The 15555-nt window shown below is 44.6% G+C and overlaps 1 protein-coding gene across 3 annotated transcripts in view; it reads left to right on the forward strand.

The window, feature by feature from the left end:
* LOC141096754 (uncharacterized) overlaps window positions 1–15555 on the forward strand; it is a 243079-nt gene that overhangs the window by 45961 nt on the left and 181563 nt on the right. For all 3 annotated transcript variants that reach the window (XM_073583525.1, XM_073583526.1, XM_073583527.1), the window contains exons 4-5: window positions 13393–13498; window positions 13684–13760. In XM_073583525.1, coding sequence (XP_073439626.1) covers window positions 13393–13498; window positions 13684–13760 — 183 coding nt within the window. The remainder of the gene's footprint in view (window positions 1–13392; window positions 13499–13683; window positions 13761–15555) is intronic.

The raw sequence follows: 15555 nt of genomic DNA on the forward strand, positions 1-15555 counted from the left end.
TAAGACCTAACAGTGAGTATATTACACATAGTTAGGATTCCACATGTTAGATTTCCAGACAAATTTTTAGTTTCCTAAACAAAAAGGATTAAACCGAATGTGTCACAATATTTTTACATGTTTGAATTTCATGTTTAAAAAAATGTGTATATATAAGTTTATAAAATTAAATGATGTAACTTTTTAACTGAGTCACTGGGGGCTGCCATTTTTATTTGCTGATATGTAAGGCCATGTGCACACATAGTGGATGGTGTTGCGGATTTTTCCACGCAGATTTGGAAAAATCCGCAGGTAAATCTACAGGTCAAAAGACCTGTAGTTTGCCTGCAGTATGACACCTGGACAATGGAGTAGGTGTAAAACCGCTGCAGATTCCGCACAAAGAATTGACATGCTGCAGATTTGAAACCGCAGCAAATCCGCACGGAAAAATCCGCACCGTGTGCACTGCGTTTTTTAATTTCCATTGAATACAATGGTACTGTTCAACGCAGCAAAATCTGCTGCGGATCCGCAGGGCCAAAAACGCTGTGGATCCGCAGCAGAATCCGCAACATGTGTGTCACGTGGACCAGTCCTGTGTGACTAGACCCGCAGGCCGGTAACTAAAACAACAAGACAAGGCACGTGTAACTGTCCTGTGTAACGCGACCGGCAGGCCGGTACTAAAACAAGACACGGGGAAAGGGGAAACCGTTACAATGGTGAGCTCTGCGATAGGGAACGGGGATGTGGAGACCTCCTGCACTCCCCTGAGTCAGTGTCCCTCCACTCCTAACGATCCCTAGGCCGGTTCTGCACCGTGCGCCGATCAGGATACCTGTCACCCTAGCACACCCTACACCTATCCCTTGCTAGGGAGCTGGGTGGTGCAGGCACTGGCCCCACTGCTGTACTAATACACACCAGGGAAAAATACAAACAGGGGAAACACAACTTAGCTTTGCTCTGTGCTCTTGCTCCCAGCAACAGAATCCACCACCAGAATGCAGCTTTCCTCCTGAATAGTTGCCACCAAGCTCTGTCAGAGCTGCAAGGAAATCCTCTCTGTCTCCTTCCACACCGGGACTCTGACTGAGCTGCCAGGAATCTCTCTCTCCTTCCTTCGCAAGACTTGGTTGGAAATGAGCAATATCACCAACCGTGATTACAACACCTGACACTCTTTTATAGCAGAGCCAGTGCAATCACACCTGCTATAATCACATGCACTAAACAAAAGAAACCAGAGTGCAATGACCCTAACGGCCACCGGGGGCAAAACTAGAACTGAAACCACCACAATCTAAGGAAAAAAAGGTCACCAGTGCATTCTATCTGTCATGATCCAGCATGGATCATGACAGTGTGCACACGGCCTAAGAGTTAGAGTAAGATATTTAAACACTGCAAAGACATCTGCCCGGAAACCATGATCACCATCCGACCCTATCTCCTATGCTGTGATTGTAACAGATGTGAACTGGGTATGTCCTCCCCAGGCATTTCCAGTTCACAACTGGAGCTGGAGCCAGGTGCCATATTATTGTAGCCCATTGATGTGCACTGAGATACAATTTCCTTCTGTTATCTGTAATGACTTTGATCTGAGCTGAACCATCGTGTCATTGTGATGCTCGGATCACAGTATTGAGCAGTGAGCACAAGTCCAGGCATAGCAGTGATTTAAATCAGTAACATGTACTCACCACTGGATGAAGTCACCGTCACAGCCCCCAGACTTGATGAACACCTATTACTGTGATCTGAACAAAGCCTTCATGTCACTGCAACACTTAGATGACAGTTATAACTGGTGAGTACTCAGATACAAGCATGAGGGCTGCAGTGGAGACTTTATCCAGTGGTGAGTACATGTCACTTGATGAACTCACTCCTGCAGCAGAGGTGCCCGGACCTTGTGAGAGTTAATTATTCGTTACTGTGATCTGAGTTCTGCAATTACATGATGGCTTTTTTCAGATGACAGTAATTGTCTGATGAACCATGCATCTAATTTTATCGTGTGTAAAGGTACTGTCACACTTAGCGATGCACCAGCGATCCCGACCAGCAATATGACGCGATCAGGATCGCTGGTACATTTCTAAGTGGTCGCTAATGAGCTGCAACACAGACAGATCTCACCAGTGATATAGCAGGGGTTGGGGGTCGCTACTTACCTGTCAGACGAGGCGATCCTGACGTTCTCCCGCCCGCGTCCACGCGTCGCTCGTCTCCACAGCAGGAAGCTCAGCAGGAAGCTGATGACGAGAATCGGTCCAGGACGTTCTTGCGCGATTAGCGATAACCAGCGGGGGAGCGGTCCGAGGTAAGTATCAGACATAGCGATACTTAGCAAAAACCAGTGACGTTATAGCGATATTGCTAGCGATATCACTTAGTGTGACAGGCCCTTTATACACTCCTCTGAGCTATGTGTCTAATCCTATCATGTGTGATACAGTCCACATAGTCATGTATATTATCTTATCACTAGATTATGGCCCGATGCTATCGCATCGGGAGGATGCGATAGCATCACACCTCTTGCCATGTTAACCCTCAACACACACACTCCTCAACACACACTCCTCTCACCTTTCACCATCTCCACTCACTCTTTCACTCCACATACGACCCCTTCTCTCACTCCGTCTCTCATACTCACGCCGTCATCGCCACTGCTCCACGATCCCCGACATCTTCTTCCGCCGGCGCCATCCTGGATCCAGACGTTGTCCACGCCGGCGACATGTTCTTGCGGCGACGCCATCTTGAGTATCGTGAAATCCCGCGATAGTCAAGATAACGTCGCCGGAAGAACATGTCGCTGGCGTGGACGACGTCGGGATCCAAAATGGCGTCGGCGAAATCTCGCGAGTTTTCGCCGACGCCATTTTGGATCCCGACGTCGTCCTCGCCGGCGACATGTTCTTGCGGCGACGCCATCTTGACTATCGCGGGATTTCGCCAATCCAAAATGGCGTCGCCGCAAGAACATGTCGCCGGCGTGGACGACATCGGGATCCAAAATGGCGTCGGCGTAATCTCGCGAGATTTCGCCGACGCCATCTTTTGGGATCCCGAGTCGTCCACGCCAGCGACATGTTCTTGCGGCGACGCCATCTTGAATCTCGCGGGATTTCACGAAATCCAAGATGGCATCGCCGCAAGAACATGTCGGCGGCCTGGAGAACGTCTGGATCCAGGATCGCGGCGGAGGAAGATGTCGGGGCAGCGACGATGACTGTGTGAGTATGAGAAACGGAGTGAGAGAAAGGAACGTATGTGGAGTGAAAGTGAGTGGACGTGAGTGGACGTGAGTGGAGGTGAAAGGTGAGAGGAGTGTGTGTTGAGGCGGTGTGGTGTGTTGAGGGTTAACATGTGCGTGTGTGTGGTGACGTCACCGGTTACAACTGGACGGAAGTTGTTACAACCGGAAGCTGCTTAGGGCATTTATTATTATAGATGATGAGGAAGAAGCCGTCTGTTGTTGGCGGTGATGGCGTGTAGAGGCTTCTTCAGCCAATGTAATAGATTTAGAGTTAGGGGATTTGTGTGTGAGACGACGGCGTTTATAAGCCTTAATCTTGTCAAGTCGATGCTGTTTTTCCTCAGGAGTCTCATTAGCACGGCGTTGTTTTTGTCGTAGTGCTAAAGCTGCTTTCCTTTCACTGGCATTGGCATACTGTGCATCGGTATTGAATGGTGGTATTGATAGGGCAGAAACAGATTGCTGATTAGTTATGTCAGTGAACGGCATATGGGATGAAGTGTAGCAGTAAATTGTTCCATATGCTGATGTGGAAGCATCCTGTTGTGAGTCTAATAATAATGATGAGGAAGAGGCCGTCTGTTGTCGGCGGTGACGGCGTGCAGAGGCTTCTTCAGCCAATCTTATGGATTTAGAGTTAGTGGATTCGTGTGTGAGGCGACGGCGTTTATAAGCCTTAATCTTCTCAAGGCGATGGTGTTTTTCCTCAGGAGTCTCATTAGCACGGCATTGTTTTTGTCGTAGTGCTAAAGCTGCTTTCCTTTCACTGGCATTGGCATACTTTTTGTTATGACTCATGTTGGCACAGGTAAAGGAGTCTATTTGGCAGTTATCTGGCAGTGAAGAAGGCGTCCTGGAGTATTGTAGAGTAAACAGATACTAATTGACCCTGTAATTGCCCAGCAGTAGTTATGAAGTGGTAGTGGCAAATTGGCCCTGTAGTTAGACACCGGCAGAGGAGCAAGGCAGCAGTAGTTATAGCGGTAGAGGCAAATTGGCCCTGTAATTAGACACCGGCAGAGGAGCAAGGCAGCAGTAGTTATGGCGGTAGAGGCAAATTGGCCCTGTAATTAGACACCGGCAGAGGAGCAAGGCAGCAGTCGTTATGGCGGTAGAGGCAAATTGGCCCTGTAATTAGACACAGGCAGTGAACAGTCAGAGGAGCAAGGCAGCAGTACTTATGGCAGTAGAGGCAAATTGGCCCTGTAATTAGACACCAGCAGAGGAGCAATGCAGCAGTAGTTATGGCGGTAGAGGCAAATTGATCCTGTAATTAGACACCGGCAGAGGAGCAAGGCAGCAGTAGTTATGGCGGTAGAGGCAAATTGGCCCTGTAAATTAGACACCGGCAGAGGAGCAAGGCAGCAGTAGTTATGGCGGTAGAGGCAAATTGGCCCTGTAATTAGACACCGGCAGAGGAGCAAGGCAGCAGTAGTTATGGCGGTAGAGGCAAATTAGCCCTGTAATTAGACACTGGCAGAGGAGCAAGGCAGCAGTAGTTATGGCGGTATAGGCAAATTGGCCCTGTAATTAGACACCGGCAGAGGAGCAATGCAGCAGTAGTTATGGCGGTAGAGGCAAATTAGCCCTGTAATTAGACACCGGCAGAGGAGCAAGGCAGCAGTAGTTATGGCGGTAGAGGCAAATTAGCCCTGTAATTAGACACCGGCAGAGGAGCAAGGCAGCAGTAGTTATGGCGGTAGAGGCAAATTAGCCCTGTAATTAGACACCGGCAGAGGAGCAAGGCAGCAGTAGTTATGGCGGTAGAGGCAAATTGGCCTTGTAATTAGACACCGGCAGTAAACAGGCAGATGACCAAAGCAGCAGTAGTTAGGGCGATAGAGGCAAATTGGCCCTGTAATTTGACACTGGCAGAGGACAAAGGCAGCAGTAGTTATGGCAGTATAGGCAAATTGGCCCTGTAATTAGACACCGGCAGAGGACAAAGGCAGTAGTTATGGCGGTATAGGCAAATTGGCCCTGTAATTAGACACCGGCAGAGGAGCAAGGCAGCAGTAGTTATGGCGGTAGAGGCAAATTAGCCCTGTAATTAGACACCGGCAGAGTAGCAAGGTAGCAATAGTTATGGCAGTACAGGCAAATTGGTCCAGTAATTAGACACCGGCAGTAAACAGGCATAGGACCAAGGCAGCAGTAGTCATGGTGGTACAGGCAATGCCAAGCGTCCGCACAGCAAGTCGGCGTGAGGTAAATGACGCAATTTCACGAATGCAAGATGGCGTCGGCGAAATCTCTCGAGATTTCGCCGACGTTGCTAACACCTCTTGCCATGTTAACCCTCAACACACCACACCGCCTCAACACACACTCCTCTCACCTTTCACCTCCACTCATGTCCACTCACTCTTTCACTCCACATACGTTCCTTTCTCTCACTCCGTTTCTCATACTCACACCGTCATCGTTGCTGCCCCGACATCTTCCTCCGCCGCCGCGATCCAGGATCCAGACGTTCTCCAGGCCGCCGACATGTTCTTGCGGGACGCCATCTTGGATTTCGTGAAATCCCGCGATATTTAAGATGGCGTCGCCGCAACAACATGTCGCTGGCGTGGACGACATCGGGATCCAAAAAGATGGCGTCGGCGAAATCTCGCGAGATTACGCCGACGCCATTTTGGATCCCGATGTCGCCCACGCCAGCGACATGTTCTTGCGGGACGCCATCTTGGATTTCGTGAAGTCCCGCGATATTCAAGATGGCGTCGCCGCAACAACATGTCGCTGGCATGGGCAACATCGGGATCCAAAATGGCGTCAAAATGGCGTCAGCGTAATCTCGCGAGATTTCGCCGACGCCATCTTTTTGGATCCCGATGTTGTCCACGCCAGCGACATGTTGTTGCGGCGACGCCATCTTAAATATCGCGGGATTTCACGAAATCCAAGATGGCGTCCCGCAAGAACATGTCGGCGGCCTGGAGAACGTCTGGATCCTGGATCGCGGCGGCGGAGGAAGATGTCGGGGCAGCGACGATGACGGTGTGAGTATGAGAAACGGAGTGAGAGAAAGGAACGTATGTGGAGTGAAAGAGTGAGTGGACATGAGTGGAGGTGAAAGGTGAGAAGAGTGTGTGTTGTGGCGGTGTGGTGTGTTGAGGGTTAACGTGCGTGTGTGTGTGGTGACGTCACCGGTTACAACTGGACGGAAGTTGTTACAACCGGAAGCTGGTTAGGGCATTTATTATTATAGATGTGTGATACAGTCCAATGACCTGTGCATCTAATACTATCTTCTGTGATATAGTCCACATAGCCAAGTATCTAATCATATCATGTGTGATACGGACCTCTGAGCCATGTATCTGATTTTATCATGTGTGATACTGACTGCTGAACTGTGTAATTGCTGCAGCCGCAATGCTATGACTGCTCTGCTTTAATCTCTGTAAGGACCTCTTCTGTTATTTGGTGCCGCACTGCTAGCCATCTTTGGTGATGCTGTCCACGTCTCGGTATCACATTGCAGTCATTAAGAAAATGTGATTTTAAGGCCACGTTCACACATTCAGTATTTGGTGAGTTTTTTACCTCAGTATTTGGAAGCCAAAACCAGGAGAGGAACAATCCGAGGAAAAATATAATAGAAACGTGTGCACCACTTCTGGATTTTTTACCCTCTTCTGGTTTTGGCTTACAAATACTGAGGTAACAAACTGACCAAATACAGAATGTGTGAACGTGGCCTAAGGGTTTGCTCACATCTGCGTATATAAAGTAGCTGAGAGTCTCAGACTGAAAAGTTGAAGAGCGTCAGGCGAGTCTTGCATTTCTTTCCATCATCTAGCACCCGCATGACCTCTGTATGACATGCGTATGCAATGCGTTTTTAACATCAGCTTTTACATACAGTACTTCTCTGTCATTTGAATCTAGTTTTTGAAATACTAAAACACTCTTATATACAGATATAGATAGATGATATATAGCTAGATAGATGATAATAAGAAATATGTTAGTCCAATTTATATAATAGTGTAAGGGGGTGAAGCACAAGAAGACTCAGAGGGGCGTTACCTTCTCCGCTCCTGATCTGGAACCACTTGGCCAGATAGCAGGCTTGCTAGGGGGAAGACTTTCTGCCCTGGACGTGCTGGGTCATGTGACTGCTGGGAGGAGAGAGGAACAGGAAGGAGGGCAGCCTGAGAGTGCGCAAAGCTCAGAGCAGCGTGTGCATGGGACAGGGCAGGTTGCAGCTGCACACAGGGGAGAAGAGAGAACTCCCGTTCAGAGGACAAATCCAGGGGGACTGTGCACAGGGACTGTATCTTGCGAGTACATGAGACCAGAGCCTGCAGTGACTGGAGTGGTGCGCTCTGACCCCCGTGCAGAGACAGTGACCCCCGTGCGTAGCCGCGGTACCTGCGGTGTTGGTGCAGAGCCCCTGACTCCTGTTGAGAGACTTATAGAGGCACAGAGCACCGTACCTGCGGAGAGACTGCTAGTTTTGAAGCATAGACTCAGAGCAGGGGGACCCCGAAAGCCTTGTGTTCCCTCTGCCTTTTGTCACGGTCACGTGTGTCTGGACGCAGCGAGTTCCGCAAGGCAAACCCATGACACGCGTGACCCTGGATACACCGCCTCCAGTAGGGCGAATTTAAATAATAAAACGTGCAGCTGGAAACACCGCCTCAAACTGGCGAATTTAGGTATTACACGTATTTATATAATAGTCTGGAAACCCCACCTCCAGTAAGGCGAATTTAACTAATAAAGGGGAAACCTGGGTAACAATAACAATGGTGGGCCCTGCGATAGGGAATAGGGACGTGGAGACCTCGTGCACTCCCCTGAGCCAGAGTCCCTGCACTCCTAACGTTCCCTATGCCGGTTCCGCACCGGGTGACGCACAGGAACCTTAAAACCCTGACTCGCCCTGACCCTAAACCCTCACTAGGGAATGGGTCGGTGCGGAAACTAATCCCACCACTGCACTAAACACACCTAAGGGAAAATGACAATACAGGGGGAACACCACATAGCTTTGCTCTGTTGCGTATGCTCCTAGCAACAGAGCTCACCACCTGCGTGCATCTTCTCCTCCACCCGGATCCATCACCATAACCGGATCCATCACCATAGTGCAGCCTTGGAGCAGAGTCCACCACCAGTTGCAGCTGCCCAGTAAACAGAGTCCCAAAGATGAGTCCAGCTTCTGCCAAAAAGTCCAGCATGCTTGAGTCCAGTTTTCAGCAACCAAGTCCCGCATGCTGAGTGCAACTCTCACCATCGTCGCCACTCCACCAAGCCATGCAAGCACCTCCTGCTGACACCATAAACTGCGACTCCACCACGCCATGCCAGCCCTCCATGCAGACTCCATAGCTGACTCAACCCCTCTGGCTGGGCTGACCAGGACTCTCATTCAGCTCCTTCTTTCACCCAGGCTTCCTTGAGAATGACTAACTCACAATATCACCAACAGTGATCAAACACACCTGACTCTCTTTTATAGTGCATACACCTGATTTGTAATTAAGTGCACATGAAACCAAAGAAACTAAAGTGCACTACTGCTCATCACCACCGGGGCAACTTAGAATGAACGACGCCACGTGTAATAATTCTAATGGCCACCGGGGGCAATCAACCCACTTTGGCAACAAGCCAAAGGAAAAAAAGTTCACTTTGTCCATTTACTTGTCAGATCCACCTTGGATCATGACACCTTTCTTCATTAACCCCCGAGACCCTTGTTGTGGGTCCTTAGAGACTGCAGAGCCTAAAGTGACTAGAGAGACAAGTGCCACTGCTGACGGCGCCCACGCGGGAGAAGACGACCCTACAAGCAAGTACTCAGCAGACTGATAAGTTCCAAGAACACCCGTTTCTAACTGTTCTTTTTGACTGTTTGATATACTGCTTTAAAACCAGTTTAACCACCACTGCTTTCTCCCTGCGAGGAGTATCATATCCCTGTAAATAAAACCCTTTAACTTTTGATCTGTCTCGGTTCCGTGGTGACATACCAGCACCTGCACGTTTATTACAATAGCACTAATACATTTACTGTACTGTTGTGCGTGAGAAATTTCAGCTGTGTATTAAAAATAAGTGGGGGGTGGGACCCCACGCCATTTTTTCTTTTTTATTAGCTAAATACTAATCTCTGTGATTTTTTTTATTTTTTTTATTTTTTCTCCCCTCACCCCAATTCCCAGGTAAGGAAAAACTTTCCGATGAACACTGCCTCATTGATTAACATTGTTGCTCGCGCAATGTGATTTTTTTTTTCCTTACATTGCACTTGCCAACTTTATATGCAGATGTGAGCGAACGCTAAACTTCATTCTCATCTATCCTTTTGAAAACACCCAGACTGGGAAGTGAGGAGTGACCTCAGACATGTGTGAGCGGATTCTGCCTACATTTACCACAGTCATAGCGTGAGTTAGCAGCACACTAGATTTTCATGGCACAAGTTGTTCTAGTGTTTAAAAGCTGGAAAAAATAAAAAAAACTTTTTAAATTTTTTTTCATGTTTTATAGCATTAAAATAATGTAAATGTTGTTGAAAAATAAATCATTATTATTTTTTAATACTTAAACTTTTTTTTAAATAACACATTCCCTTTAATTCGATTAATCTCTCCCAACCTTCTTTAATCAAAGTTGCCCTTTTTACTCATAGCAACTAATTGCAGCTCAGGTCTGTTTTCCTAAACTTAAGTCCATTTATTTTTTAAATCTTTTTAAACTTCAATGAAGTTTATTCACAAATCTACAGTAATTAGGAATTTTCTATAATTAAAAAAATATCTTCCATTCATTAAAATAAGCTGTAGAAATTTCACTCATTAATAAATAAACCATCTACTATCATATTGTGCTCTCTCAGGAGATTATTAAATACGTCTGCCGGGCAGGTGCAAATTATACTAAATTATGAGTCATTATAAAAAATGTATTACCCAGCCAGGGGTCATATCTGTATTGGGACACTTTTACAGTATGCACAAGCAAATGTTACATAAGTTTAAAGGGTTTATCTAGGACTATTATTTTTTTTTTACTATGAGCCAAAAAACTGTCAGGCAGGCAGTTGCTAGCTACCTGCCTATTCTATTGAGCGCTGTCTCTGAACGGTCACTAACTGCTGTTGCTGTAAATCAAGCTTGCTCGAAATCAACAGAGCAGCTCTTCCTCTTCTGTGCTGCCTTGTTGATAGGGCGTGACATGCGAGAGACTTGGACGAGTCTCGCATGTCAATACCCGGCACTGCCACCGGCACTCGGATCGGAGCATTCAGCTGCTTAGAAATACATACAGCTGAATGCTCCGATCCAAGTGCCGGCGGCAGTGCCGGGTATTGACGTGCGAGACTCGTCCGAGTTTCTCGCATGTGAGTATGAGCCCTTAAGGCCAGAGTAATTTAATAACATATAATAAGTGAATGCATCTAAACCACTAAATATTAGTTCAGTGAGTATGTGACTCTTTTCATCCCTGCCCATCAGCTATATGAAGAGGCCGCAGCACAATGAAGAGTGCAGCATCCTCTTCATTATCTACGAGACCCAGCTCTGTTTGTAAAATAGCGGCTTTACCAGGTCCTGCAACTAAGAGCAATAAGTAGAACTGAGCTGTAATACTGGACACAGCTGTGACTACAGTTGTGGCCAAAAGTATTGACACCCCTGCAGTTCTGTCAGATAATACTCAGTTTCTTCCTGAAAATGATTGCAAACACAAATTCTTTGGTATTATTATCTTCATTTAATTTGTCTTAAATAAAAAAAAACAAAAAGAATTGTCCTAAAGCCAAATTGGATATAATTCCACACCAAACATAAAAAAGAGGCTGGACAAAAGTATTGGCACTGTTCGAAAAATCATGTGATGCTTCTCTAATTTGTGTAATTAACAGCACCTGTAACTTACCTGTGGCACCTAACAGGTGTTGGCAATAACTAAATCACACTTGCAGCCAGTTGACATGGATTAAAGTTGACTCAACCTCTGTCCTGTGTCCTTGTGTGTACCACATTGAGCATGGAGAAAAGAAAGAAGACCAAAAAACTGTCTGAGGACTTGAGAAACCAAATTGTGAGGAAGCATGAGCATTCTCAAGGCTACAAGTCCATCTCCAAAGACCTGAATGTTCTTGTGTCTACCGTGCGCAGTGTCATCAAGAAGTTTAAAGCCCATGGCACTGTGGCTAACCTCCCTAGATGTGGACAGAAAAGAAAAATTGACAAGAGATTTCAAAGCAAGATTGTGCGGATGTTGGATAAAGAACCTCGACTAACATCCAAACAAGTTCAAGCTGCCCTGCGGTCCGAGGGTACAACAGTATCAACCCGTACTATCCGTCGGCGTCTGAATGAAAAGGGACTGTATGGTAGGAGACCCAGGAAGACCCCACTTCTTACCCCGAGACATAAAAAACTTACCTGAAAAAGCCTAAAACATTTTGGAAGAATGTTCTCTGATCAGATGAGACAAAAGTAGAGCTTTTTGGGCAAAGGCATCAACATAGAGTTTACAGGAGAAAAAAAAAGAGGCATTCAAAGAAAAGAACACGGTCCCTACTGTCAAACATGGCGGAGGTTCCCTGATGTTTTGGGGTTGCTTTGCTGCCTCTGGCACTGGACTGCCTGACCGTGTGCATGGCATTATGAAGTCTGAAGACTACCAACAAATTTTGCAGCATAATGTAGGGCCCAGTGTGAGAAAGCTGGGTCTCCCTCAGAGGTCATGGTCTTCCAGCAGGACAATGACCCAAAACACACTTCAAAAAGCACTAGAAAATAGTTTGAGAGAAAGCACTGGAGACTTCTAAGGTGGCCAGCAATGAGTCCAGACCTGAATCCCATAGAACACCTGTGGAGAGATCTAAAAATGGCAGTTTGGAGAAGGCACCCTTCAAATATCAGGGACCTGGAGCAGTTTGCCAAAGAAGAATGGTCTAAAATTCCAGCGGAGCATTGTAAGACACTCATTGATGGTTACCGGAAGTGGTTGGTCGCAGTTATTTTGGCTAAAGGTTGTGCAACCAAGTATTAGGCTGAGGGTGCTAATACTTTTGTCTGGCCCATTTTTGGAGTTTTGTGTGAAATGATCAATGTTTGCTTTTTGCTTCATTCTCTTTTGTGTTTTTTTCATTTAAGACAAATTAAATGAAGATAATAATACCAAAGAATTTGTGTTTGCAATCATTTTCATTAGGAAGCTGAGTATTATCTGACAGAATTGCAGGGGTGTCAATACTTTTGGCCACAACTGTATATGTTATATAGTTATGTTACACTCACCTCTCTTCTTGTAACCTACAGGTACACAAAGATATTACACCTTCACCACATGACAAGCGGGCCTGTGTACTTTCAAATGCCAGGGCTGAATTTTAGTTCCAGTCCGGCCCTGGGCGTGACTGCCGGTGTCATTTATGAGATCGTGGATCTAAAGACTACTGTATATTAAATAGTTTTACTATAGCAGTAATCTTATTAGTCACTTTGTCAGTTAGAATAAAGCGTTACTATAAAAAAGAGACAAATAATCCATTATAGCGTCATTTTTCAAAACATTTTTTTTTTTCTGTGTAACCTCATTTTTTAGTTGTCTGTGTCATTTTATGTGTCACTTTTGTGTTGGAGGAAAACACCAAACCATAGCCAATACTCCTATATTTCAAAAGGTGCGGAATAATGTCAGTATACACATGAAGGTCCCCTTTGAGATAAAGAAAAAGTATTGTCCAAGCATCTAATGTACATGGTGGCCCATTCCATTGATCTTTTTATTCTCAGGGGACATGCGCCATCCTCACAGAGTAATCAGTAGTGGACCAATGTAAGGAATTGTGAGTGTAAGACCAGGCGACATAGTGTTTGCAGTCTGTAGCTGGGAGACCAATAGTTCTGCATGGGAGCTGTAGATAAAAACATTAAGAGATTTATTATTAATACTCCATGGAAAATTGCATCATTTTTTATTATAATTGCACTGGATCAATAAAAATTGTTTCCAAAGGTGAGTGAACCTTTTCATTAATTCTCTGTAAATATCAAAAGATATGATATCATTGCATTAATAAGTGTTACATACAATATTGTCACAAACTGTTTTCCTTTGTAAATGCTGTTTCCTCTTCTTTGCTTTTCTTAAAGACCCAACACCGGGCTCTCCACCGATGCAGAAGATGCTTGACAAGGTTCTGATCAGAAGAAGCATGGATCAGGCACATAGACAGAAGAACTACGATGAAGTTATCAGGTATCTGGAAATGTAATATTCCCTAAGCAAATAATAATAATGTACAGCACTCCATGGAAAATCGCTTAATTAAAATTCTCTTTTATTTCTTCATCACATGTCCATGAGAAAGTCTAAAACAATCTACAACTTAAAGGACATTTTGTTAAATATCCTAAATATAGAATTTTTTTTTTTTTTTAAAGAAATCTGGAAGCAGCAAAAGAACATTTGAGAAAAGAGCTTAAGAATTTGGAAGCGCAGAATGATTTCTTTGGAAATGGTATGTTTTGACCAATTATAGAAGGCAGTTATGCACTGTTTCCTCATATCTCAATCAGCGGACTTGGACACAGGACAACTATTGCCAAATATGGCCAGGAGCCAGGGGATAGAGCGACCAGATCAGGCAAACCTGACAACGTTCATTATTGTTAGGCTGACTCCTGGAGACTCTTACACAGGAGAGAGGACGAGGTATTCTATGCGAACGCAAGCATTAATACAACAGGATGGTATGGCTTTTGTAGGACTTGACATTTAGTTCTCAATATCCATAAGGAGTCATAATATAAGGACATTGATAGAATATTGTAGGATGTGAAGCTCCATATTTGTACATTATGCAGTGGACATATCAGCATAAACCAAAAAAGAGGACTGCACTCAATTCACAAAGTACCGTAAGTTACTGTACAGATATCATTTAATTTTGAAAAATGGAAAAAATCATTTATTTTTATAATAAAACAATATTATTTGAATTATCCCTAAAGTGCATTTTAACAATTTTTAATCCATATTTGGGGCCCCTGAGCAGGGAAAGGTGTCTTGTTTTCCCTTCCTTACAAAAGTATTTATTACATAGTCTCCTCTCATTATGTATATTGTTATAATAATAATCTTTATTTTTAAATAGCGCTAACATATTCCACACCGCTTTACAGTTTTACACACATTATCATCACTGTCCCCATCGGTGCTCACAATCTAAATTCCCTATCAGTATGTCTTTGGAATGTGGGAGGAAACACACACAAACACGGGGAGAACATACAAACTCCCTTGGTGGGATTTGAACCCAGGACTCCAACACTGAGCCATGGTGCTGCCCATTGTTGTCCCTTATTATACAGTGCACTCTCTTGTTATATACATCACCGTCCCTTACATATCAGATTATTTATAGCTTTGTGTCTTTCGTTCATAGTGTCCTTTCTTGTTAATTATAAAATTAAATGACTGCTGATGGAACATGGGAAATCTTATTTTCTGATAGAAGAGGCTGATGGACTGGTCTTCTGGTCAGATGATGCTCTATTAGCAGTCATTTTATCATATATCTAACATGCTGATGAGACTTGGAGTCAGCACCTGTCGCCTTGAAATAGCACGTATTATATACATAAATAAAAAAAGGTGTGGACCCCCTTTAATTTTCTAACCAGCTGAGGGAAATCAGACAGCTGCAGTGTTAGGCATTTTGTAGATATTTTGATTGTTGGTCATTCACGTATGTTTGTAGTCATACTTTTATAGGAGCAAAATTGAGAAAAACATATTGAAATATGAAAGCAACTTTTTAGATTTTTTTTATGTCTGTTCCATAAATCTGTTCCATTTTGACGAACAGATAAACAGATTATACTCTAAAATGGATCAGTTGATTTTGATGGGGTTCGTCTTGGTCCCATTATTTATGCCCTTTTTTTAGAAAGGAAAATGTTCTACTTGATGTTATTTCAGCTTTTTTTATGGATTTTAGCAATGCAAAGGATTAAACCCATCGCAAATCGACTATAAACTCCATCACAAAGCTGAAAAAAAAAATCACGTGAGATAAATCTGTTATGTCTGAACATATCTTTATGCTTCTTCCCCCATGTGGATCTACTCATGGTTATAAAAACCTGTTTATTTATGGATTAAAGGGGTATTTCAAACTCAGACATTTATGGCATCTGCTTCTTTGGGTCCTGCATTATATCAAAACTGTGGTTCCCCCAATCTTGGCACTTCAACCTTATGATAAAGAAATTTGGAAGTGGATGTGCATGGACATGATGCTCACCATTCTG

The sequence above is a fragment of the Dendrobates tinctorius genome, unplaced genomic scaffold, assembly GCF_039654945.1.
Source record: "Dendrobates tinctorius isolate UK_male_01 unplaced genomic scaffold, ASM3965494v1 ptg000079l, whole genome shotgun sequence".
Taxonomy (NCBI): Eukaryota; Metazoa; Chordata; class Amphibia; order Anura; family Dendrobatidae; genus Dendrobates; species Dendrobates tinctorius.